At 45.0% G+C, this 23,884-nt stretch overlaps 1 protein-coding gene across 1 annotated transcript in view; it reads right to left on the bottom strand.

Moving 5' to 3' along the window:
• LOC147446835 (uncharacterized) overlaps positions 1-21,893 on the bottom strand; it is a 51,622-nt gene extending 29,729 nt beyond the window's left edge. The window contains exon 1 of the mRNA XM_086522792.1: positions 20,806-21,893. Coding sequence (XP_086378918.1) covers positions 20,806-21,815 — 1,010 coding nt within the window. The 5' untranslated portion in view covers positions 21,816-21,893. The remainder of the gene's footprint in view (positions 1-20,805) is intronic.
• Between the last annotated feature and the right edge of the window lie 1,991 nt (positions 21,894-23,884).

Below are 23,884 nucleotides of genomic sequence, written 5' to 3'. Positions count from 1 at the left end.
GCTCCGCCTGAGTAGGCCGAGGCAGGCCATACTCTCTGTCTGAATCTTCGTTGTGATCCCAGCCCGCATCTCCAGATGCAGAGGGAGTCGACTGATCATTGCCTGAAGCCATAGGTGCCGCGGAAAAAAAAAATCGGGGATCGGATTTCCCGTAGAAGAGAAATCGGCCGTGCTCTGATACCACTGTAACAAACTTGGACACTCCAAGTCAAGAATCAACCGCGACAGCACCAAATAACCACTTCAAAACAATTCACAGATCACAATAGATTTGCACTGGCCCGGCGGAGTTCCGTGCCTAGAGATATTGGCCCCAAAGACTGGCGCCCCTTTCGGTATTTCTTTTTGTATTAATCAATCATCAAAGTACAAGAGAGCGGTTAGGGTTTCACTCTCAGACTCTGCGTCCAGATGCTCTGAGAAGTGAGGCCCTCACTACTAATTGAAAGGTTACAAGGGATGCCCAAAAGCAGAGCCCCAAAAGCTTTTAAAATCAAAAGCATCAGTTCTCTCTCTCTCTTAGAGAGTCTTTTCTCTTTTTTTTTTTTTTTAAAAAAAGCAAAAGCAAAATTCGCGTCGCTCATCATTTTCCAAAAAAAAAAAAAAAAAAAATTAATAATCCGCCTCCGCGATTTCCGGAATTTAGGGTTTTTGGCAAAAATTAGGGTTTGCAGGAATTTTAGGGTTTCTGGCAGAAATTAGGGTTTCTGCTGTCCGCCACGTCATCACTTTGTGACACTCTCCCTTCCGTAAGTAAAAGGAACCTTGAGCACAGTTCGGAGCACTCATCTTGAGCAAAGTTCAACATTCACTTCCGCTGCACCTTACAAAATGCTAGCTCTCTGCTGATGCAAAAACGCTAGGTCTGCTGATGGAGAGGTCCTGCTGAGAAGGTGCCTGTTGAACCGAAGTTCTTGCTGCCTCTTCTGCTAGAAAGTGCTAGCGCTAGGTTTTCTTATATACTTGGCTAGTCAAATTGCCCTACCCAGTTTCCAACAAAAGTCACCTAAAAATAATAAGTGAAAAATGTCAAAAATAGGAAAAATAGGTCTATGCACTGTAAAAATGCTCTTGATGGGTTCTGATGGAAATCTGATGATCATGTTGTGTGCAACCAAAGGATATGCATCTACTCAAGTGTCTGGACATGCATGCTCTGCGAACAGATTCACAAAAGTACCAGAACACTTCCAAATCTAGCTGAACTAAACCCATGTCATGAAGTAGCTTGTCTACGTAGACATAGGGTTAGATGTGCATGTGACATCCCCTCCTTTTCAAAGTGAGGTATTGGTACCGAACTGTATGGCGTCGAGGGAGATCGCCAACAGTGTTTGGAATCCTCGAAAAGACTCTTCGCAGGCTCACTCTGATGTGTGGGTCGTGCGATACTTGAACTTCATAAAGGTCTACAAGGCTTGCTTCTTTAGGGCACACCGAAAGCAACACAAAGTCATCTGTGGCTCCTTCGATGCTTTATCTTTGTCCATAGTCATGCGTCTACCTTCTTAAAGAATCTCCGAGGCTGAAAATTCCTGAAACCACTTCTAACAAAAAAACATGAACATACCCATTCCATGTAAAGTGACTAGAAAAATTCTAGTCTTCTTTAAAGACTGTGCATGCAATGCAGATGAACAAAGTGACGGAGTGCCAAACCGTTCATCAAACACACGCAAACAATGGGGTCGAATCTTGACTTTCTGATCTAAATCAATCAACTGTGGCAAATCACAATTGAAATGCCGATACTTGATGCTCAATCCTTCTTGTGCTCTTTCAGATACTGTGTCATGCCAAGGAAGAGACATGGAATGTGAATTCCATGAATGCAAACATTTCACCTGTCCATGAGTAATCCGCATACATCCGTGCTCATTCATAAGTGAATTGTGTTCATCGTACAATATGTCATGCCTACGAAAAGGGATCACATAAGGACAGTGACTAAAATATAGGAAAGCATCACGAATGAAACACTCGAACAATGCGTGCTGACTAATCATTTATACACATAATACTTCCTGTGGGGGTTCTTTGGACCTCGATTCGAGAGCCAAGATCGGTTCTTCGGGATCTATCGAATCTTCCTGTGGGGGTTTTGTGGACCTCGACTCGAAAGCCAAGATCGGTTCTTCGTGATTGATCGAATCTGCAACGAGGTTAGCTTCACTAGAAAAAGTATCAACTAACACATCATCCTTATGAACAATCACATCATCTTCATGCAAATCATCATGCTTGTCATTATCATTCAAATCATCATGCTTATCATTGTCATGCAAATCATGTGTGTCATGCTTGGAAGAAGAAGAGAAGGAGAGAGTCTCCTTTTCCCGAATCTCTTGCATATGTGCCTGCACTTGAGAAAAGAGTTGCAGCATCTCTTTCATGTCGGTCGTTCATTATTGTTCTTGCTTTGTTCTCGCGATCAAATGCTGCTTCTCTTACTTCGCGCTCACGATCCAATTCGGCTTGTCTTTCTTTGGCTTCCAAGCGTACTTGCTCGCTCTCACGCGCTATGGCTGCCATTCTTTCTGCCGTTCGTGCTTCGCATTCTAACTTCCTTGCTTCGCGTTCTAACTTCTTGTCCATCATCATCTTGTCGAAAGCCTCCATAGGAGTTAGTGCAATCCTTGGCGTAGATGGGGAAGGGGGAGGATCGGAAAAACCTCTTCGTGGGGAAAATTCTTCTTCGCCACTCCCATGCTCACCACCTTCATGCGAAGTATCCATTCCACTTCAACTGATGACTATCCACTGAAGTCTTGGTGTTAGGTGCAACGGAATGAATGTTTGCGCTTTGCTCAAGATGAGTGCTCCGAACTGTGCTCAAGGTTCCTTTTGTTCTTATGAAAGGGAGAGCCTTCCGTTCTTAATGAGAGAATGCTATGATCACAAACAAAGTGAATGGACACTGTGCGTGCAAGTGAATGAGACTGAGGATAGAGAGAGAAGAGAGATACGACACCAGAGACGTTATAAAACCCTCCTCCGAAGGCCCCACTCTCATCGACGAGAGTGGTCTACTTATGATTGCACAATCTGGTACAAATGATATGCATGAGACTGATGCAAGTCTAGGCTATGTCGACGGTGATGACGAAGTCGACCCAAGGGCTGAAATCTGCAATCTTTCTACTTCTGTCCAAAAACGCTATGTGCTGAAATCTGCGACTAGTCCCAAAATGCTGATTCAGGGGCTCTTTTCTGTGGGTCTTTGACGCTGAAAATCTGCAGGTTTAGGGCTGAAAACAGGGGTTCTTCATGGCTGAAAACTGAGGTCTTTACTGGGGCTGACTCTGCTAATCTTCGGGGCTTGAGTCTGCAACTATTTCATGGCTGAAATCGCTGCCTTGCTGTGGATCCAAAACACTAACTGATGCTTGCCAAAAACGCTAAGTACTGGGTTCTGTTGGCGATGCAGATCAGATGCAAAAACACAAGGCTGAGGATGTGTTGCAAAAACGCTAGCTGATGGTTGGAATGCGGCGAGGACCTGCTGATGTCAGAAACGCTAGGCCTTGCTGATGTCAGAAAACGCTAGGGCTTGCTGATGTCAGGAAACGCTAGGGCTGGTGCTTGGAGAAAACGCCAAGGGTTGGGATCTTGCTTGGAGGGAATCCACCAAGGGTCTTGTGAGAAGTTGCCTGCTGAGCTTGGCTCCTGTTGCCTCTTCCGCCATTTAGTGCTAACTTTGGTTTGCTTATATATTTTCTTACCCAAATTGCCCTACCTACTTTTGTTGGAAAGTCACTTAAATTAATAAGTGAAAAATGTCAAAAATAGAAAAAATAGGCTAAATGCATTGGAAAAATCTCCTAACTGATTCCAATGGATTCTGATGGGAATACTGATAATCATGCTTTGTGCAACCAGAGGATATGCATCTATGCTAAGTGACTGGGCATGCACGGTCTACGAATAGACTCACAAAAAGTGCCAAATCACTTCTAATCTAGATTGATTGGACTGACTGAACCCTGATCATGCTGTAGCTTGTCCACGGACACATAGGGTTGGATATGTCACGTGACATCCTCTCCTTTTCAAAGTGAGGTACTGGTACCGAACTGTATGGCGTCGAGGGAGATCGCCAATAGCATCCGGAATCCTGGAAGGGAGTCTTCGCCGGCCCACTCCGATGTGTGGGTCGTGCGGTACTTGAACTTTATAAAGGTCTGCAACGCTTGCTTCTCTGGCCCGCGCTGAAAGCGACACAAAGTCTTTTGTGGCTCCTTCGATGCTTCAACTTCGTCGAGAGTCATGCTTCTTTCTTCTTCAAGAATCTCCATGGCTGAAAATTCCTGAACCCAATTCCAACACAAAACCATGAACATACTTATTCCATGTAAAGTGAATGAAAGAAATCTTGTCTTCCTAAAAGACTGTGCATGCAATGTAGATGAGCAATGAGACGGAGTGCCAAAAAGTTCACCACACACGCAAACAATGAGATCGAATCTTTCTCTTCTGATCGAAAGCAATCAACTGTGGCAATTCACAACGGAAATGCCCATGCTTGGTGCTCATACTTTCTTATACTCGTTCTACGAATGTGTCATGCTAAGGAAGAGACATGGAATGTGACTTCCTTACATACATACTTTTCAACTTTTCATGAACAATCCGCATACATTCGTGCTCATTCATGAGTGAAACGCGACAAAGTCTTTTGTGGCTCCTTCGATGCTTCAACTTTGTCTAGAGTCCTGCTTCTTTCTTCTTCAAGAATCTCCATGGCCGAAAATTCCTAACACCATTTCCAACACAAAAACATGAGCATACCCATTCCATGTAAAGTGAGTGGAAAAAATCTTGTCTTCCTCAAAGATTGTGCATCAAATGTAGAAGCACAAAGAGACGGAGTGCCAAACCGTTCACCAGACACACGCAAACAATGAGATCGAATCTTTCTCTTCTGATCTAAGGCAATCAACTGTGGCAATTCACAACGGGAATGCTTGATGCTTGGTGCTCATACTTTCATGTGCTCTTTCGAGTACTGTGTCATGCCAAGGAAGAGACATGGAATGTGACTTCCTTACATAAATACTTTTCAGCTTTTCATGAACAATCCGCATACATTCGTACTCATCCATGAGAGAAACGTGCTCAACATACAATATGTCATGCCTAGGAAAAGGCATGACATAAAGATGCTGACTAAAATACAGGAAACGGTCACGAATGAAACACTTGAACAATGCGTGCGTATCAATCATGCGAACACATAATACTTCCTGTGAGGGTTCTTTGGACCTAGGCTCGAGAGCCAAGATCGCTTCTTCCTGAATGATCGAATCGTCCTGTGGGGGTTCTTTAGACCTCGACTAGAAAGCCAAGATCGGTTCGTCGTGATTGATCGAGTCTACAACGAGGTTAGCTTCGCTAGAAAAAGTATCAACTAACACATCATCCTTCTTGTGAACAACCACATCTTCTTCATGCAACTCACCATGCTTGTGAGAAATCACATCTTGATCATGCAAATCATCATGCTTGTCATTGTCATCCAAATCATTATGCAAATCATTGGCATCCAAATCATCATGCTTATCATTGTCATTCAAATCATCATGCAAGTCATTGTCAATCAAATCATCATCATGCTTCACACAATCATGCAAATCCTGTGTAGCATGCTTTGGAGAAGAAGAGACTGAGAGAGTCTCTGTCACGTGACACATCCCAACCCTATGTGTCCGTGGACAAGCTACACCACAGCAGGGTTCAGTAAGTCCGATCAGTTGAGATTAGCAGTGATCTGGCACTTTTGTGAGTCTATTCGTAGACCGTGCATGTCCAGTCACTTAGCATAGATGCATATCCTCCGGTTGCACACAGCATGATCATCAGAATTCCCATCAGAATCCATTCGCATCAGTTAGGGGAATTTTCCAGTGCATTTAGCTATTTTCCTATTTATTGGGATTTTCACTTATTATTTTTAAGTGACTTTCCTACAAAAGTAAGTAGGGCAATTTTGCTAAGTTTCGATATAAGCAAACCCAAGTTAGCACTAAATGGCAGAAGAGGCAGCAGGAGCTTCCCGCTCAACAAGCAACTTCTCAGCAGAACCTCCCTCGTGCAGTACATCCTCGCCATCTCCATCCCTTGCCTTGGCGATTCCTACCACAGAAATCCCCCCGCGTCCCTTCCCTTGCATGGTCGCCCAAGCAGCCCATAAGTCCAGCGTTTTCAGCCATAAAAACGCCAGCCCTTCAGCCAGCGTTTTTCATCCAAAAACGCCAGCAACCTGCAGCACATCTCAGCGTTTTCAGTCCCAGCAATCAGCGTTTTGATCATCAGTTTTCAGCAGGTGCAGATCTGCCCTAAAACGCAGCTCAGCAGGTACAAAGCATCAGCGTTTTCATCTGCAGCATAAACCCCGAAGGAAGAGATCATTTTCAGCCATATCCACAGCAAGAAAACAGTCATTTTCAGCCTCGAAACAGCCACCGAATTCAGCGATTAGAAGATCTCAGATTTCAGCCATCGCCGTAGTCATCGTCGTCACGGTCGTCGTCATCGTCATAGACCAAGTTGCATAGTCCATTGCATATGCATTGTACACCTTTGTGCAATCAAAGTAGACCACTCTCGCCGACGAGAGTGGGGCCTTCGGAGGAGGGTTTTACAACCTCTCGGGTGTCGTATCTCTTCTCTCTCCTTCTCTCAGTCTCATTCACTTGCACGCACAATCCACTCACTTTGTTCGTGACCACAGCACTCTACAAGACGGAAAGCTCTCTCTTTCCCCAAAGAACTAAAAGGAACCTTGAGCAATAAAGATCACTAATCTTGAGAAAATACAACATTCATTCCGTTGCACCTAACATTGGTATCAGAGCTTTGGAAGTGTTTTGCATTACTCAAGGAAAGAACCACAAGAATTTTTTTTGCTTGTTGCGATCGCACGAACCCAAGTTAAGTTTACTTGGGCGTGGCGATTCCTAATCGTGTTTTGTTGAAGAGTGACAGGAATCCCAAGAAAGAAGGGCTTGTCCAGCCTCCCCTTGTGTCTCTTTTCACTCATTGAGAGCGGACCGTGCACTTAGCGGCCGGCCAATCGACGTGAGGTGGGAAAAAGCAACCTTGGTGTGAGCGCAAGGCCGCCAAGGGGTGCGCCCGCAGAAAAGGGTAGAACTCGGGTGAAGAGAAGATCCTTCTCCAATGCGATTTGCAAGCAAAAGAAACCCTCAAGAACCTCAAGAACCCAAGATTCTCACGAATCAAGGACCTCAAGAACCTCAAGAACCTCAAGATTCTCACGAATCAAGGACCTCAAGACCCTCAAGAACCAAGTTCCTCGCGAGCTTAAGACCCCAAGATCGTAGTGCATGGTCGTCACCTGAAGCGGCATGGATACTTTGCCTTCAGGTGATGAGCATGAGAGAGGCGACGAAGGATTCTCCCCACCAGGAGGTTTTTCCAACCCTCCCCCTTCGCCATCTACGCCAGACCTTATGGAGGCAATGATGAAGCAAATGATGGCCATGATGGATCGACAGGACGATAAGCGCCTTGCTCAAGAGCGTGAGCGCATTGCTCTTGCCGCAAAACAAGAAGAAAATCGACTTGCTTTCGAACGCGAGCGCGATGAACGCAAGGCTCAAAGGGAGATTCGTCATCAAGAGTTTATTTCCCACATCCTAGCCTCGAAGACCGAACCACCCAAAGATCGTGGAAGTTCGTCAAGTGGCGCAAGCCACGACACGGATTCCAATCATCCAGTTACAGAAAAGTTGATTTTCAGTAAGTATGACGGTAAGATGGATGCTACAGTGATTCATTCTTGGTTGCATCAATTTAATGCTTATTTTGCGACAACTAAGAAGACAGGGAATAGCAAAGTATTGACGGCAGCTATGTACCTTGCCGGTGATGCCATCAATTGGTACCATGCATGGCAAGAGGCACATCTAGCCGCGCACCTAGAGGCAGCCGACGATTTCACGCCCCTCTTTTAGTTGGGCTGATTTCCAAGACAAGCTCAAGGCACGGTTTATGCCACCTCAGTACCTCGCACGGTTGAAAGACGATTGGCGTGCTCTCAAGCAAAATGGTATGCCGGTTATGTCTTTTTCTAATCGTGTTTTGCAGCTAGGTACCCAATTACGCATGTCGGATGATGAGCGCAAAGAGGTTTTTCTCTTTGGATTGGACGAGTATATCAAGTACGATGTCGAGGTATTCGATCCAATCGATCTCAACAAGGCGGTAGCGATTGCTCTCGCGCAGGAGATGAAGCACAACAAGGGAAAGCCTAAGGAGAACAAGACTTCCACAAGTACCTCGCAGACTCCTCAGAACGGTAAGAACGGTAAGAATGGTAAGAATGATAACTCTTCTAACCAATCTTCCAACAGTATCTCAACAAAGAATTCTTCCAATGAATCTAAGGGTAAGGCTAACACAACTGCTAAACCTAAGCTTACTCCAGATGAAAAGGTAGCACAAGGAATTGTAGGAGGTTACATCACTTTGGAAGAACAAAGCACGTATTCTAAGGAAGGTCGTTGTTTTCATTGTCACATTAAGGGTCACATAAAAAGAACATGTCCTAAGCTTGAATCGAATGAATCTAAAGAACCCACAGCACCCACTACATCTGTCAATGCAATGAATGAGATCACGATTGTGCCCAAAGTTTCTCAGGACCCTCCCATTGATGATTCTCTCATTAAATGTTATGGTCGTACGTCAGGGCACCGTTTTGTCATATTGTTTGACCCAGGTAGTATGCATGATGTGATCAGCCCCTTTCTTGTTGAGAGAGCCTGCCTCGAAGTTAGTCCAAGATCTCCTATCGAGGTCTCTGGCTTTCGTCCTGGTATGGATGCTCTCATCACGAAGGAGTGCCTTGATGTGTTGTTTGCAATTCAACAAACTGCCTTCACTAGAAGATTTGTTGTTTCTCCTCTCTCAGGATGTGATATGATTTTAGGCATGAAATAGTTTCGTGAAATCAACCCTCTCGTTGATTGGGAGGCTAGCACTTTAACTCTCAATGCCAAAAGTGATTCTCCTACTGTCTTTCATGGGGTGGATACTTCTCCTTCTCCATCTCTCATTGTTAATATGCAGGACAAGATTGAAAGGATTCGAGATAAGGAGATTCTCTCTTTCTCCAAAGCAGGATACACAGGATTTTCATGATTGTTTGAAGCATGATGATGATTTGATTGACAATGACTTGCATGATGATTTGCATGTGATGTGATTGTTCACAAGGATGATGTGTTAGTTGATGCTTTTTCTAGCGAAGCTAACCTCGTTGTAGATTCGATCAATCACCAAGAATCGATCTTGGCTTTCGAGTCGAGGTCCACAGATCCCCCACAAGAAGATTCGATAGATCTCGGAGAAGCGATCTTGGCTCTCGAGCCTTGGTCCAAAGAACCATCACAGGTCAGGAAGCCGCATTCCATGTCTCTTCCTTGGCATGACACAGTTTCCGAAAGATCACATGATAGTATGAGCACCAAGCATGGGCATTTCCATTGTGATTTGCCACAGTTGATTGATTTTGATCAAACAGAAAAGATTCGATCTCATTGTTTGCATGTGTTTGATGAACGGGTTGTCACTCCATCTCTCTGTTCATCTACGTTGCATACACAGTCTGCAGCAAAGACAAGATTTTTTTCCTTCACTTTACATGGAATGGGTATGTTCATGGTTTTGTGTTGGAGATGGTTTCAGGAATTTTCAGCCATGGAGATTCTTGAAGACGAAAGAAGCAGGTCTCTAGACGAAGTTGAAGCAAGAAAGGAGATTCAGAAGACTTAGTGTCGCTTTCGGCACGGCCCAAAGAAGCAAGCATTCCAGACCTTTATGAAGTTCAAGTACCGCACGACCCACACATCAGACTGGGCCGACGAAGAGTCCCTTCCAGGATTCCGGATGCTGTTGGCGATCTCCCTCGATGCCATACAGTTCGGTACCAGTACCTCACTTTGAAAAGGAGGGGATGTCACGTGACACATCCCAACCCTATGTGTCCGTGGACAAGCTACACCACAGCAGGGTTCAGTAAGTCCGATCAGTTGAGATTAGCAGTGATCTGGCACTTTTGTGAGTCTATTCGTAGACCGTGCATGTCCAGTCACTTAACATAGATGCATATCCTCCGGTTGCACACAGCATGATCATCGGAATTCCCATCAAAATCCATTCGCATCAGTTAGGGGAATTTTCCAGTGCATTTAGCTATTTTTCTATTTATTGGGATTTTCACTTATTATTTTTAAGTGACTTTCCTACAAAAGTAAGTAGGGCAATTTTGCTAAGTTTCTATATAAGCAAACCCAAGTTAGCACTAAATGGCAGAAGAGGCAGCAGGAGCTTCCCGCTCAACAGGCAACTTCTCAACAGAACCTCCCTCGCGTAGTACATCCTCGCCATCTCCATCCCTTGCCTTGGCGATTCCTACCACAGAAATCCCCCCGCGTCCCTTCCCTTGCATGGTCGCCCAAGCAGCCCATAAGTCCAGCGTTTTCAGCCATAAAAACACCAGCCCTTCAGCCAGCGTTTTTCATCCAAAAACGCCAGCAACCTGGCAGATCTCAGCGTTTTCAGTCCCAGCAATCAGCGTTTTGATCATCAGTTTTCAGCAGGTGCAGATCTGCCCTAAAACGCAGCTCAGCAGGTACAAAGCATCAGCGTTTTCATCTGCAACATAAACCCCGAAGGAAGAGATCATTTTCAGCCATAACCACAGTAAGAAAACAGTCATTTTCAGCCTCGAAACAGCCACCGAATTCAGCGATTAGAAGATCTCAGATTTCAGCCATCGCCGTAGTCGTCGTCGTCACCGTCGTCGTCGTCGTCATAGACCAAGTTGCATAGTCCATTGCATACGCATTGTACACCTTTGTGCAATCAAAGTAGACCACTCTCGCCGACGAGAGTGGGGCATTCGGAGGAAGGTTTTACAACCTCTCGGGTGTCGTATCTCTTCTCTCTCCTTCTCTCAGTCTCATTCACTTGCACGCACAATCCACTCACTTTGTTCGTGACCACAGCACTCTACAAGACGGAAAGCTCTCTCTTTCCCAAAGAACTAAAAGGAACCTTGAGCAATATAAAGATCACTAATCTTGAGAAAATACAACATTCATTCCGCTGCACCTAACAGTCTCGTTTTCCTGAATCTCTTGCATCGGTGCCTGCACTTGAGAAAAAAGTCGCAAGAACTCTTTTATGTGTTGGTCGCTCTTTTCTTTGAGGGCTTTGTTCTCACGATCAAATTCTGCTTGTCTTGCTTTGTTCTCTCGATCAAATTTGGCTTCACTTTCTTTTTCTTCCAAGTCGTACTGACGCTCTATGGCTTCCATTCTTGCATCGAATTCACGATCTATGGCTGCCCTTTTTTCTTCGTAGTCACGATCTATGGCTGCCCTTCTTTCTTCGTAGTCGAACTTCCTGTCCATAAACAACTGCGGCAACTCCTTCATAGGAGTTAGTGCAATCCTTGTCGTAGATGGGAAAGAGAGAGGATCGGAAAAACCTCCTGGTGGGGAAAATTCCTCTTCGCCTCTCTCATGCTCAACACCTCCAAGCGAAGTATCCATTCCACTTCCAGTGATGACCATTCTGAAGTCGTGGGTTCTTGTGGGTTCTTGTGGTCTTGGGTTCTTAAGTTCACGAGGAACTTGGGTTCTTGGGGGTCTTGGGTTCTTAAGTTCACGAGGAACTTGAGTTCTTGGGAGTCTTGGTTCTTGAGGTTTTCTTGAGGTTCTTGAGGTTTTCTTTCGCTTGCAAACCGCGTTTGAGAAGGATCTTCTCTTCACCCGAGTTCTACTCCTTTCCGTGGGCGCACCCCTTGGCGGCCTTGCGCTCACACCAAGGTTGCTTTTTCCCACCTCACGTCGATTGGCCGGCCGCTAAGTGCACGGTCCGCTCTCAATGAGTGAAAAGAGACACAAGGGGAGGCTGGACAAGCCCTTCTTTCTTGGGATTCCTGTCACTCTTCACAAAACACGATTAGGAATCAACACGCCCAAGCGAACTTGGGTTCGTGCAACCGCAACAAGCAAAAAAAAATCTTGTGATTCTTGTGGTTCTTTCCTTGAGTGATATAGAACACTGCCAAAGCTCTGATACCAATGTTAGGTGTAGCGGAATAAATGTTTGCGCTCAAAGAAAATTGGCCCAATTGCCTATAAATTGGCTCTTTCTTCGGATGTTAGTGTACATCCAGAGTTTCATGTTGTAACAGACTTGGACACTCCAAGTCAAGATTCTACCGCGACACGACAAGAATTCACTTCAAAACAATTCACAGTTCCCAAATTATTCGACACGGCCCGACGGAGTTCCGTGCCTAGAGATATTGGCCCCAAAGACTGGCGCCCCTTTCGGTATTTCTTTTTGTATTAATCTGCAACTCAAAGTACAAGGGAGTGGGAGGCTCTCACTCTCAGACTCTGCGTCCAAATGCTCTGAGAAGTGGGAGGCCTGCCCACACTTATAAAGATTTTACAAGGGATGCCAAAAGCAGAGCCCCAAAAGCTTCAAAGTTAAAAGCCTTTCAATAATAAAGCAAAATCTCTCTCTTTTCTCTTGTAACTTGCGTAGCCAATAAGCAAGTCCAAAATCTGCCCTTGCTGCCGTAAACTGCGCCGCAAAAAGCGAAAATTCCGCATAACATCCGTGAATCGCGCCGCAAAACGCAAAGGCTGCCATGTCAGCTTTTCTACCTACATTTCCACGAGTTCCTGAAAGGGAGGGTGTGTGTGTGTACTGGGTAGCCACGTCACCAGTTTGTGACATTACCCCCTCTTGAAAGCATTGTAATCGCCCTCGATTACGCCTACAAAACAAACAGAAGCCATAAACTGTCTTAGCAGACACTAACTGTTAGTACCGACGCACTAGGAACACACATCTAGCACATGTATCAAATCGACAGTCACATCACACAACATCATAGGACATCACTTAGACATCAAAAGACATCACATGACAAATCACATTCAAAATTCATTCGGATCTCAAACCATGATTGATCGGCAACACAATTAGCAATCGCAGCTAGATCCACTCAGGACCTCATATACGCCCGATTGACTAATCCCTATTGCAACCATGTCTATCGAGATCATTCAGACCAAAATACTGCAATCATTTCGTCTATCAGTTCCTGCACTTAAACAAGTCAAGAACAAATCAATATCATGTTATCAGGAATTCCAGTTCATAAAGTCATACAGCAGAATACTGTCAGCTCGCAGTATCCCTGAAACTCAAAGAGACATCAGTGACTTTAAAATCAAAAATCGAGGCAATCTGTTGACAAAGGAGTGGAGCAACTCCCCTCTTGTGCATACCCGCTGCACCAGATTCCGCCCAAGCTAAGTTCGGGGTTCCATTTAGAATAGACTATGCTAATCCAAATGCTTCAAGGTAAAGATTCACACAATCTGAGAAGTATCTGCTAGGTTCTCCTCCTCCATCCACTTCGCATCCAATGCAGGATAGTTCTTGAATTTAACCAAGAACCGCCTTATCACTTTACCCTTAATCTTTCTGTCTTTATGTGCCAATATCTGTTTTGGAACAAGGATCTCGTTTTCTTCCACTTCGGGTTGCTCATCAGGCTCCCCATTTTCAAGCACATCGCCTTTAAAAGACTTCAAGAGATTCACATGAAAAGCATTGTGAATCCTCTAAGTGTCTTCAGTCTAAAAGAAGGCATCATTTATCTTTTCCGAAATCTGGAAAGGTCCGTAGTATCTCATACTAAGCTTTGGAAAAAGCCTCTCCTTTCCCTTTTTCTTTCTCAGTCGTGCCTTCTCAAAACGTAAGAGCACCCAATCGTTCTCCTTCAATTTCAAATCACAACGATGGCGATCTGCTGCCTTTTTCTGTCTTTCTTGAGATTTCTGCAAAGCCTCACGGACCTTGGCAAAAGCCGTATCCAAGTCACGCGTGTACTCATCAGCTTCAAAAATCTTAACTTTCGTTTAGGAAGGGTGGAACCTTCGTAGCACCTTCAATAATCTCAAATGACGCCTTCCCCGTCGAAGAGTGTATCGTGTTATTGTAGGCAAATTCCACCAAAGGTAAATACTTTTCCCATTGAGTCTTCTGATCCGAGATGTAAGACTTCAATAAATCTAGTACCATTGAATTGGCAATCTCGGATTGCCCGTCAGTCTGCGGGTGAAACAATGACGAGAACTGCAACCGCGTGCCAATGTTCTCCCAAATAGCCTTCCAAAACACCATGTCTTGTTTAATAGAAGCGTGGACCACCAAGTTCGAGCATTTCCCTTGAAGTAAGAGGTAGCCCTCCGAATCTTGGAGTGCTCTGAGTAACCCCCTCCAAAGAAAGCTATGTCAAACTGCTGTATGAAAGCCAAAGCCTTCGAAGCATCTCTATACCAGAAAACGTGTTTAATTCAATTGTCCACCTTCCTTAAACTCTCTGACTTTCTTGCTTTTATCTTCCAGAAAGTCATAATGGTTGGCTTTATAAAAAAAAATTCTTCTTTGCATAAAAGCTGCTGTGGTCAGAGTCCGAACTATCTGAAGACTTTCTTGTCAACCACTAGGCGAGATTTAGACTTCTTTGCTTTTTCTTGCCCTTTCCAAAGCTTTGCTTTTTGCTTCGCTTTTTCCCTTTTCTCTCTTCTTCGCTCGAGTTAGAGGAGCTAGAAGAACTGTCAAAAGAAGAAGAAGAAGAAGAACTGGGTACTCCTTCAAATCGAACACACTTCTTCTGCTTTCTTGCCGATGCAAATGTAGACTGATGACCCAAATAACCTAGGAAGTCAGTTTCTTTCTTCTGTTGTTTGTCGTGCTTTTCCACTTTGTTCTGCGCGTCAAAAAGCTAAGAAATCCGTGCATCAACCACCTCTTCTAATTCTTGCTCTGTAAACATCCTTGGAGTAGGAGGTTTCTTGAGTGCCGGTTTGAGGGGTGGTTCTCTAGTTTGCCGCCACTGTGAATGCACCTCGTCAAAGGAGGTCTGGCTCATAAATTTTGCAAATTTCGGGTCCTTTGCAAAATTTAGCATCATCTTTGTTGCATCGTCGATCAATCATCGACGCTCCATCTCTTCGAGCTCCGCCTGAGTAGGCCGAGGCGGGCCATACTCCTCGCGCGAATCTTCTTCGTGATCTCTTCCCGCATCTCCGGATGCAGAGACGTCGACGACTGGTCTCTGTCTAAATCCATAGTGCCACGTACAAAGGATCGGATTTCCCGGTAGAAGAGAAATTGGCCGTGCTCTGATACCACTATAACTAACTTGGACACTCTAAGTCAAGATTCTACCGTGACACGACAAGAATTCACTTCAAAACAGTTCACAGTTCACAACTGATTCGACACAGCCCGACAGAGTTCCGTGCCTAAAGATATTGGCCCCAAAGACTGGCGCCCCTTTCGGTATATCTTTTTGTATTAATCTGCAACTCAAAGTACAAGAAAGTGCTAGCTCTGGTTTGCTTATATATTATCTTAGCAAAATTGCCCTACCTACTTTCCAACAAAAGTCATTTAAACATAATAAGTGAAAATGTCAAAAATAGGGAAAATAGGTCTATGCACATAAAAATGCTACTAATGGTTTCTCACTGGAATCTGAGGGTCATGTTGTGTGCAACCGGAGGATATGCATCTACTGTGTCTGGTCATGCACGGTCTGCGAACACTCACAAAAGTGCCAGATCCCTTCCTATTCTAGACTGACTTGACTGAACTGAACCCTGGTCATGTTGTAGCTTGTCCACGGATACATAGAGTTGGATGTGTCATGTGACACTTGTACGGCTAGTATGTCTCCAGATTGGCCACCCATAGTCTAGGTTGTACCTGGTCCAGCCGCCCGACACGGCTACCCTGAATATGACCCCTAAGTGGTGTGCGAAGCCAAAAAGCTACCATTACCTTTGGTCATTTGTTGGCTTTGAATCCTAAGCTGCGAAGACAGTGGTCTACGAGTGTGAGCACGAGGTTGTTGAGAGCTAAGGGCAATGTACATGCGGTGCAAAACAAGGTCTTAAGAATGGGTAGCCCAACAGACGTCCTTCATGTGGTGGATACAATCATTGAAAAGAGGATGCAGATGCAAGCCTATATAGACGATGGAGCACACGTCTGCGTCATGACGGAGATTGCTATGAGGGAAATTGTAAGGTGCAGCTGAAATGAATGTTGAACTTTGCTCAAGATGAGTGCTCCGAACTGTGCTCAAGGGTTCCTTTTACTTACGTAAGGGAAAGCCTTCCGTTCCTTTAGTGAGAGAGTGCAAATGATCACAAACAAAGTGAATAACATTGTGAATGAAGGTGTTGAGACTGAGAGAGAGAGAGAGAGAGAGAGAGAGAAGAATACGACACTAGACAGCTGTCAAACCCTCCTCCAAGGGCCCCCCTCTCTATGGCGAGAGAGGTATATGCTATTGATTGCACAAATCTGATACAATGGTCTAGATGCAATGGACTTGCCGACGATGTTGACGACAATGACGATGACGACAAGACGGGCTGAAAACTGAAAATGCTAAGGGCTGAAATCTGCAAATCTGCTATTTGATGAATTTTGACACTCTGTCGGCGAGGAGACGATGGCGACGACGATGCGCTGAAAACGCAAATGCTGAAATCTGCGGACAGCGGGCTGAAACTGAAAACGCTTGCTAATTTGACCGTGCGACGAGGATCTGCAGCAGGTAGGTGAGATCTGCGAGGTTAGGGGCTGGTTCTGTGGTGTTTAAGTGCTGAAAACTGAAAACACTGATGCGATGGCTGATCTGACACTGGGAAACTGCAAAACGCTGATGTTGATCTCGGATTTGCAAAAACGCAAAGGGGTCTATTGGCTAAAAACGCTAGGGAATTCTGTCGGTCTTGCTGAGAAGGTGCACTGCAAGTTGTAGGACTTATGCTGCCTCTTCTGCCAGAAGGTGCTAGCGCTAGGTTTTTTTTATAGAACTTAGCAAATTTGCCCTACCCAGTTTCCCAACAAAGTCGCTTATTACTAATAAGTGAAAAATGGCTAAAATAGGGAAAATGGGTTCTGTGCACTGTAAAATGCTCATGATGGGTACTGATTGTAATGCTGATGATCATGTTGTGTACAACAAGAGGATATGAAACTACTCTAAGTGCCTAGTCATGCACGGCCTGCGCAAAGGCTCACGAAGGTGCCAGAACACTTCCTAAGTTGACCTTAACCCTAGTCCTAAAGTAGCTTGTCCACATGCACATAGGGTTAGATGTGCACATGACAGAAACATGTGTTAAAGCCGTGGCTAAATCAAATGTGCGCATGAGGATGGTTAACCATGCCAAAGCTAGGTGTTTGGGAGTGGCTCAAGATGTGAGGGTGAAGGTGATGGGCATTGAGTGCCTAATCGATTTTTTTGTGATAAAAGCAGGTGATAATGCGTACCCCTATCGTCTTGGGTAGGCCATGGCATTTGGCAATAGGTGCTAAACAGGATTGGGAGAGCATGGTGTTCACCTTGCCTAACAAGGAGAGAGGAAGACAAGTGCTGCTCGAGTTTTCATTGAGAGAGAGAGAGAGAGAAAGAGAGAGAGAAGAAGAAGAAGGTATTCTAACGTTGTAGGAAACTATCCAAAGAGACCTTAAAGATCTATCCGACGATGAGAGAGAGAGAGAGAGAGAGAGATCTGGGAAAGGCTCTCCATGATGCTGATAACAAGTTGCTTATACAAGTGACCAAGGGTGGTCTGACATAGGACTGTCATGTCCAATTGAGAGACCCGTGGTGCACACAACTACGACTGCTACTAACGTTGCCACTCTTGCATACGAGGCCACTGGCACAGCCTCAACACAGGCATCCAACCTGAAGATGCTTCTCCTCACACCAACTCAAATCTGGAGAGAGAGATCTAATTCCCTCAAGGCTAGCCATAGTATGGTTGCCCTCTAGAGGGCGGTACATCTCTCCTCTCCTAGGCTTGCAACATCAAAGGGTTGCTCTGCCTCTGATTGAGATCGCATGAGCAACGGATTTCTTGAGGAAAATAGCAAGGCTGGATCTGTTGCTCACAAGTGCATGCTGGCCACTGCTCTGCCAAAAACGCCACCCTTCATCCCATGAAAAACGCTAGGAGACCAACAGGGTAAACACCAAGATCTGTGGCAAAGGGTTGCCCATAAGGGCACCCTACTAGGCTGACCTGCATCACACAAGAGGGATCTTCCTGGGCCTGTATATAGACCCAAGTCCAGGCTGCCCGAGCCAACCCTCCACCTCATGACTCAGGAAAGGGGGCTGCTGGTCATGTGGCACACCCAGAGGGTAGGGGGAAAATACACACGACCTGAAGAGACAACATGGCCATGGAACCAAGTCAAAACCCAAGGCTAACCATGGCTAAACAAAACCTGACATGAGAAACCAACCTCACACTGGCCGGGCACAGCCAGAAAATAACCCTCTGTTACGTGACACATCCAACCCTATGTGTCCGTGGACAAGCTACAGCATGACAAGGGTTCAGTTCAGTCAAGTCAGTCTAGAATAGGAATTGATCTAGCACTTTTGTGAGTCTCTTCGCAGACCGTGCATGTCCAGACACTTAGTGTAGATGCATATCCTCTGGTTGCACACAACATTCCCATCAGAATCCTTCAAGGGAATTTTCCAGTGCATTTAGCCTATTTTACCTATTTTTGACATTTTTCACTTATTATTTTTAAGTGACTTTTGTTGGAAAGTAGGTAGGGCAAATTGAGTAAGTTTGTATATAAGCAAATCTAGGCTAGCACTAATTGGCAGAAGAGGCAGCAGGAGCACCATCGCTCAACAGGCAACTTCTCAACAAAAACCCTTGGTGGCGTTTTTCCTCCAAGCAAGAAGACTTCACCTTCTAGCGTTTTCATCAACAAGTACCCTCGCCATAGCCTCCCCAAGCATTGGCGTTTTCAACGAGCATCATCGCCAAATATCCTCAGCCCCTAGCGTTTTTCATCAAGACTTCTCAGCAAAGACTTCCTCAACCCCTAGCGTTTCCAAAACCCAAGTCGCCCCCCCATTTGCATGGCGATTTTCAGCAAAAAGAACCAGCAGATTTTCAGCAGCAGTAAGGACCAGCAAACCTGCGTTATCTCTTGCGTTTTCAGCAATAGCAAAATTCAGCCAGCAGCGTTTTTGGACAACAGTACAAGAACAGCAGAATTAAGCCCTTAGATCGGTCTCGCCATCCCCGTCGTCGTCATCGATCTAGCCTAGACTTGCATCAGTCACATGCATTCACTTTGTACCAGTTTGTGCAATCCATCATAGACCACTCTCGCCAACGAGAGTGGGGCCTTCGGAGGAGGGTTTTACATCGTCCTTGGTGTCGTATTTCTCTTCTCTCTCTATCTCTCAGTCTCATACACTTGCACGCACAGTGTCCATTCACTTTGTTTATGATCATAGCACTCTCATTAAGAACGAAAGGCTCTCCCTTCCATAAGAACAAAAAGGAACCTTGAGCATATTATGGAGCAATCATCTTGAGAAAGAACAACATTCATTCCGTTGCACCTACCACACTCACTCCCTAACACCTGTCCGTGGGAGAAACTAGGACCATTTGGACAAATCAAGAGAGATGCTTGAACTCTAACACGACCGGATCGTCCAACCCAATTCTCATGTCAAACAAGTTAAAAAAATACCTAAAAAAACAAAATGAGTAAATAAGATCAAATTGGGCATTTGCTTGAGATGCATAACTTTAACAAAAAGGACCTAAAAACCCAGGAAAGGGTGAGAATGAGAAACCCAACCACTAGCCCAAAAAAGACCGAATGAAACCGCCTAGAAAGTTCCAACCATGCAATCTACATCAAGTGCAATGGGTGGCCAACCCACGAAGACCACTAGCCATACAAGAATGCCAAAAACTTATGTAGAAACCAAGATGGTCTCATCTCCTCCTCGCATACTTTATCATCTTGATGTGAACGACCACTCATGGAGTATCTCAAAGAAACGCATCATCGGCCTAGCATCACCCATGAGATGCATAGAGGCAAGGGATGTTGAGGTTTTTTTTCCCCGCTGCTTCATGATGAGACTCCTATCAAGCAGATAGCTCTGTAGTGCAACTCAGGACCCTAGACATGACAATGTTGACCATGAGGGATCACATCAACAAGGTGCGGATACTCATGCGAGGAAGCCTATCCATTGGCAAAATGGCCATTAAGCTACTGGCCCAATTGCCTTGATGGTATTCCAACTTCTATTCGGCAGTAATAAGTGAGAGCTAATGTGGTATGCTGCTCTTATGATGCGGCGCATCTATCAGAGACTGAGAGGTGAGAGGTGGTGTGACTGTCCACTGATTTTGGAAAGAGATCTGTGCTGCTGTTCAGTGTAACTAGAGTGCATCTTTTATTGCCACTTTAATACTATATGACCTTCACCTCTAAAAGTCCAAAAAAACTATATACCAACCATTTGATCATTATGCACGTACTACAAAAACAGTGTCTAACTTTCTTGCTATGTTGTCATTTGTTGCGGCATGAATTGCAAATTACACATATTTCCAAAGGAAATCAACCATCAAACACGCTCAAGACATTACCTATTAAACATTTTGGAAAGGTGATCAAGAGAACCCAATTTTTCTAACCCTCATATGAGCAACTAAAGATAGACCCAACTAAAAAAACTACAGTTTTCAGAACCACAACCAAATACCCAGCTCCAGCTCTGGCTAAGGTTACTGAAAAAGTTTCACTTTCTTTTCAACCGTGTGTGGAGCTAGAAGGCAGTTAGAAAGGACAGAAACAAGATGGTCCAACCTTTTGAATCACCTGATAATGTCATCTCTCTCACGACCGAAATCGAGAATGGCTCGCTTCATGTGGGTTGATGACTGGAACTTGAGGTACCCCTCACCTTCCATGGAAGATTTTTCTGGTGGCACATCTTTGAAATAGTTATTTTGATACAAAACATCATAAAAATCATTCCACTCCTTCCAAGGATGCTTGATTCTAGGCCCCCCTTCACTATCAACATCATCAACTATTGCAGGTTCATTGATAGGTTCCTCCTTTTGAGCTTGAATTGGTTCGAGAACCTCTGTAGGTTCAGCTTCCGGTTTCTTAAGAACGGAGCTTGTCAAGCTTGATGTTTCATCCTTGCATAATTGATCTTCGTCAGAAGTTTCCATATACATCTCTGCATCTGAAGAGAAATCTTCTCCAAGCTCATCATCATCCTCGTCAATGACATCATCATCCTTATCATCTTCGTCTTCCTTAAAATCATCATCATCCTCATCCTCCTCTTCTGCATCTTCTTGCTCATATCTAGCTAAAGCTCTTACACTTGCACTTCGACTGCTGCCAGCTGATGCTGCAAACTTGGCACTCCGACCAATAGGTGAAGGTGTGTCAGATTTGGCTTTGCTTGAAGCATCAATGCCACGACCTGCATTTCCCTTCTTCCCATCATATAGAGATTTTCCACCAACGTCAGACATGCCCTTTTGTGGTTTGCCAACGGAACGTCGCTCCTTCTCAAGCCTGCGAATTTCCTCATCAAGCTTGCGAATCTCCTCGCGCGGATTTTGAGAAGTGGGTGCCGGTTTCTTACTTCTGGAAGACGCACCAATGGAAGAGAGAGCTCGGCAGGGAAATAGAGAAGGACCACCGCGACCATAGCCAGGACTGCCATGGAAGCTTAACTGCGAGACTGACTTGGCCCTCGAATGCAAAAAAGAACGAGAAAAGGGGCGTGGCGAGGCTAACAAAAGAGCTCTGCAAGCCCTGATGCTCTCGTGAGCCAGGCAAACGGAGTAGAACTGTGATGTAGCCATGCTGAGTTCTAGCTCAGCAGAGGGCTGTGTGCTGTTGGAGGCAACTCAAATTATTCAAACCCCCTTTAAACCCTAAGAAACATGAACTGCATGATAAATCCATGACGTATACGAGGCATGGAGGGGTGTCCTCACCTCGTCAATAAATGACACGCGAGGCTAGTGAAGGGATCGAAGGCGGGCGCACGATCGGCGCGGCATGTGTGATTTGGGTTGTCCAATCGCCGCGCAAAGGGGGGGCAAGATTTTATACAGGCAGCGTTGCATGTTGTGCATCAACGCGCGACAGCTCGGATGGATAGGGCCTTGGGACTACGAAGGGGGAGGTCGTGGGTTCAATGGGATGACGCGACACAGGGAACCCCAAAAAAAAAAATCTCATCGCAATGCGATCAACGGCGGATTAAACCCATGTTGTCGATCCCCTCACTTTCCCAATGTCACATATAATTGAGGGTGTCCTCATAATGATAATATACATATAAGGTCGACATCAGATCTTATCATACACTTAAGGTGGCAAATAAAGTGTGAGGGGCGTGGTGTCTGTGCGGCGTTCAACCATTGGTGGTGGTTTGCGTTTGTATTTCTGGACCCACCTTAAAGATGGGCAGGCCCCCCTCGCAGAAGCAAACTTCCGCCCGCAGGGACCTTCATGGTTCGTTCTTAGCTTGGTTGTGCAAGTGCAAACCAATCACGTGACGTCCGGGGCCCTTCAAGCGTTTCTTGCCGTCAGCCTTTGTGAACACGTAGGGTGGAAGCAATAGCATGAGAGGAGCTCTGTCGCCGCCCCATCTGAACCAGCCTCAACCTTAATGTGGCCTAGGCACTAATTTAACAAGCATCCAAGTGAGTTAATTGAGCCATACGAGAGTTCACAATTTTAAAACCCAATTGACTCACCCTACTCAAGTGACTTTTATCAATGTTTAGCATGCAACAAAATCTACACATCAAATTTCCCTTGGTCTATCTTCTCTATATCCTTACCATATATGGAAGCCAACGTGTGAACTTGGTGAAGGTGCTTGGGTATTGATTAACCCAAATGGAATAACACAAAAGGAAAGGTATACCCATGGGGTTATGAAGGTTGGATTGTGTTGGTCCTCCTCTACATTCCAAATCTAGTAGTATCTAGAGTGCCCATTATAGGCTATGTAGCATTTATCTCTTGAAATTTGATTTTTTTTAAATATGTTAGAAAAATGAAAAGGGTTGTTGGAATGCACAAACAGCTTGGAGATGGAGAAGGAGCTCAAGGCACACATATTACTAAGTGTGTGAATACAAGATAAGTTAGCCCTAGAGTGATGGGTGTATATATAAAGCACAAGGGGGGGAAACCTCCTAGTGAGGGAAAAAAGTATCGTGGTGGTCCTAGGTGTGTTCACACACATCACTACTTCATACACGATAACAAATCCCCCTTAGGAGTGATGCGGTGAACGAGGGCTAGCACATAGAGTATATGGAGTGCCATGGCCTATGGACAGTATCATGGTCCACAAAGGGAAGCAAGCCCAAAGCTTTGCGAAAAGCTTCGAACTTCTCACGAGGTAATGCCTTTGTGAATAGATATGCAAGGTTGTCATGTGTCGGCACATATAAGTCAAGTTGATCTCTCTCCTAGACACAGTGATAATGCATCTCAATGTACTTTTTGCGAACATGAAAGACCAGGGATTCTTTTCGACTGCCAATGCACTCTGATTGTCAGTGTTGATGAGAGTGCTTCCAACTCCCAAATTGGCCATAAGGCGTATGAGCCACATACACTCAACCATGGCTATGAAAATTGCCCTATACTCGTCCTCACAACTAGAGGTGGCCACAGTATGTTGCTTCTTGCTCAGACAATATATGCATGAATTGTTGAACATCCCTCTTGGGATCAAACGACCGAAGATGTATAGTGCCACTCAAGTAGTGAAAGATGTTTTTAATTGTCTGCCAATGCTTAGATCCTAGGCTATGCATAAATTTGCTCGCTTGTGAAACTACAAACTCAATATTTGGCTTTGTAATACATACATACATGAGGCAACCACCGGTTGTCTGGTAGAGAG

The sequence above is a fragment of the Adiantum capillus-veneris genome, chromosome 11 (genome assembly GCF_014529385.1).
Source record: "Adiantum capillus-veneris isolate H3 chromosome 11, ASM1452938v2, whole genome shotgun sequence".
Classification (NCBI taxonomy): domain Eukaryota; kingdom Viridiplantae; phylum Streptophyta; class Polypodiopsida; order Polypodiales; family Pteridaceae; genus Adiantum; species Adiantum capillus-veneris.
The sequence above is the reverse complement of the archived record's forward strand: the minus strand, read 5'-3'. Positions and strand labels throughout refer to the sequence as shown.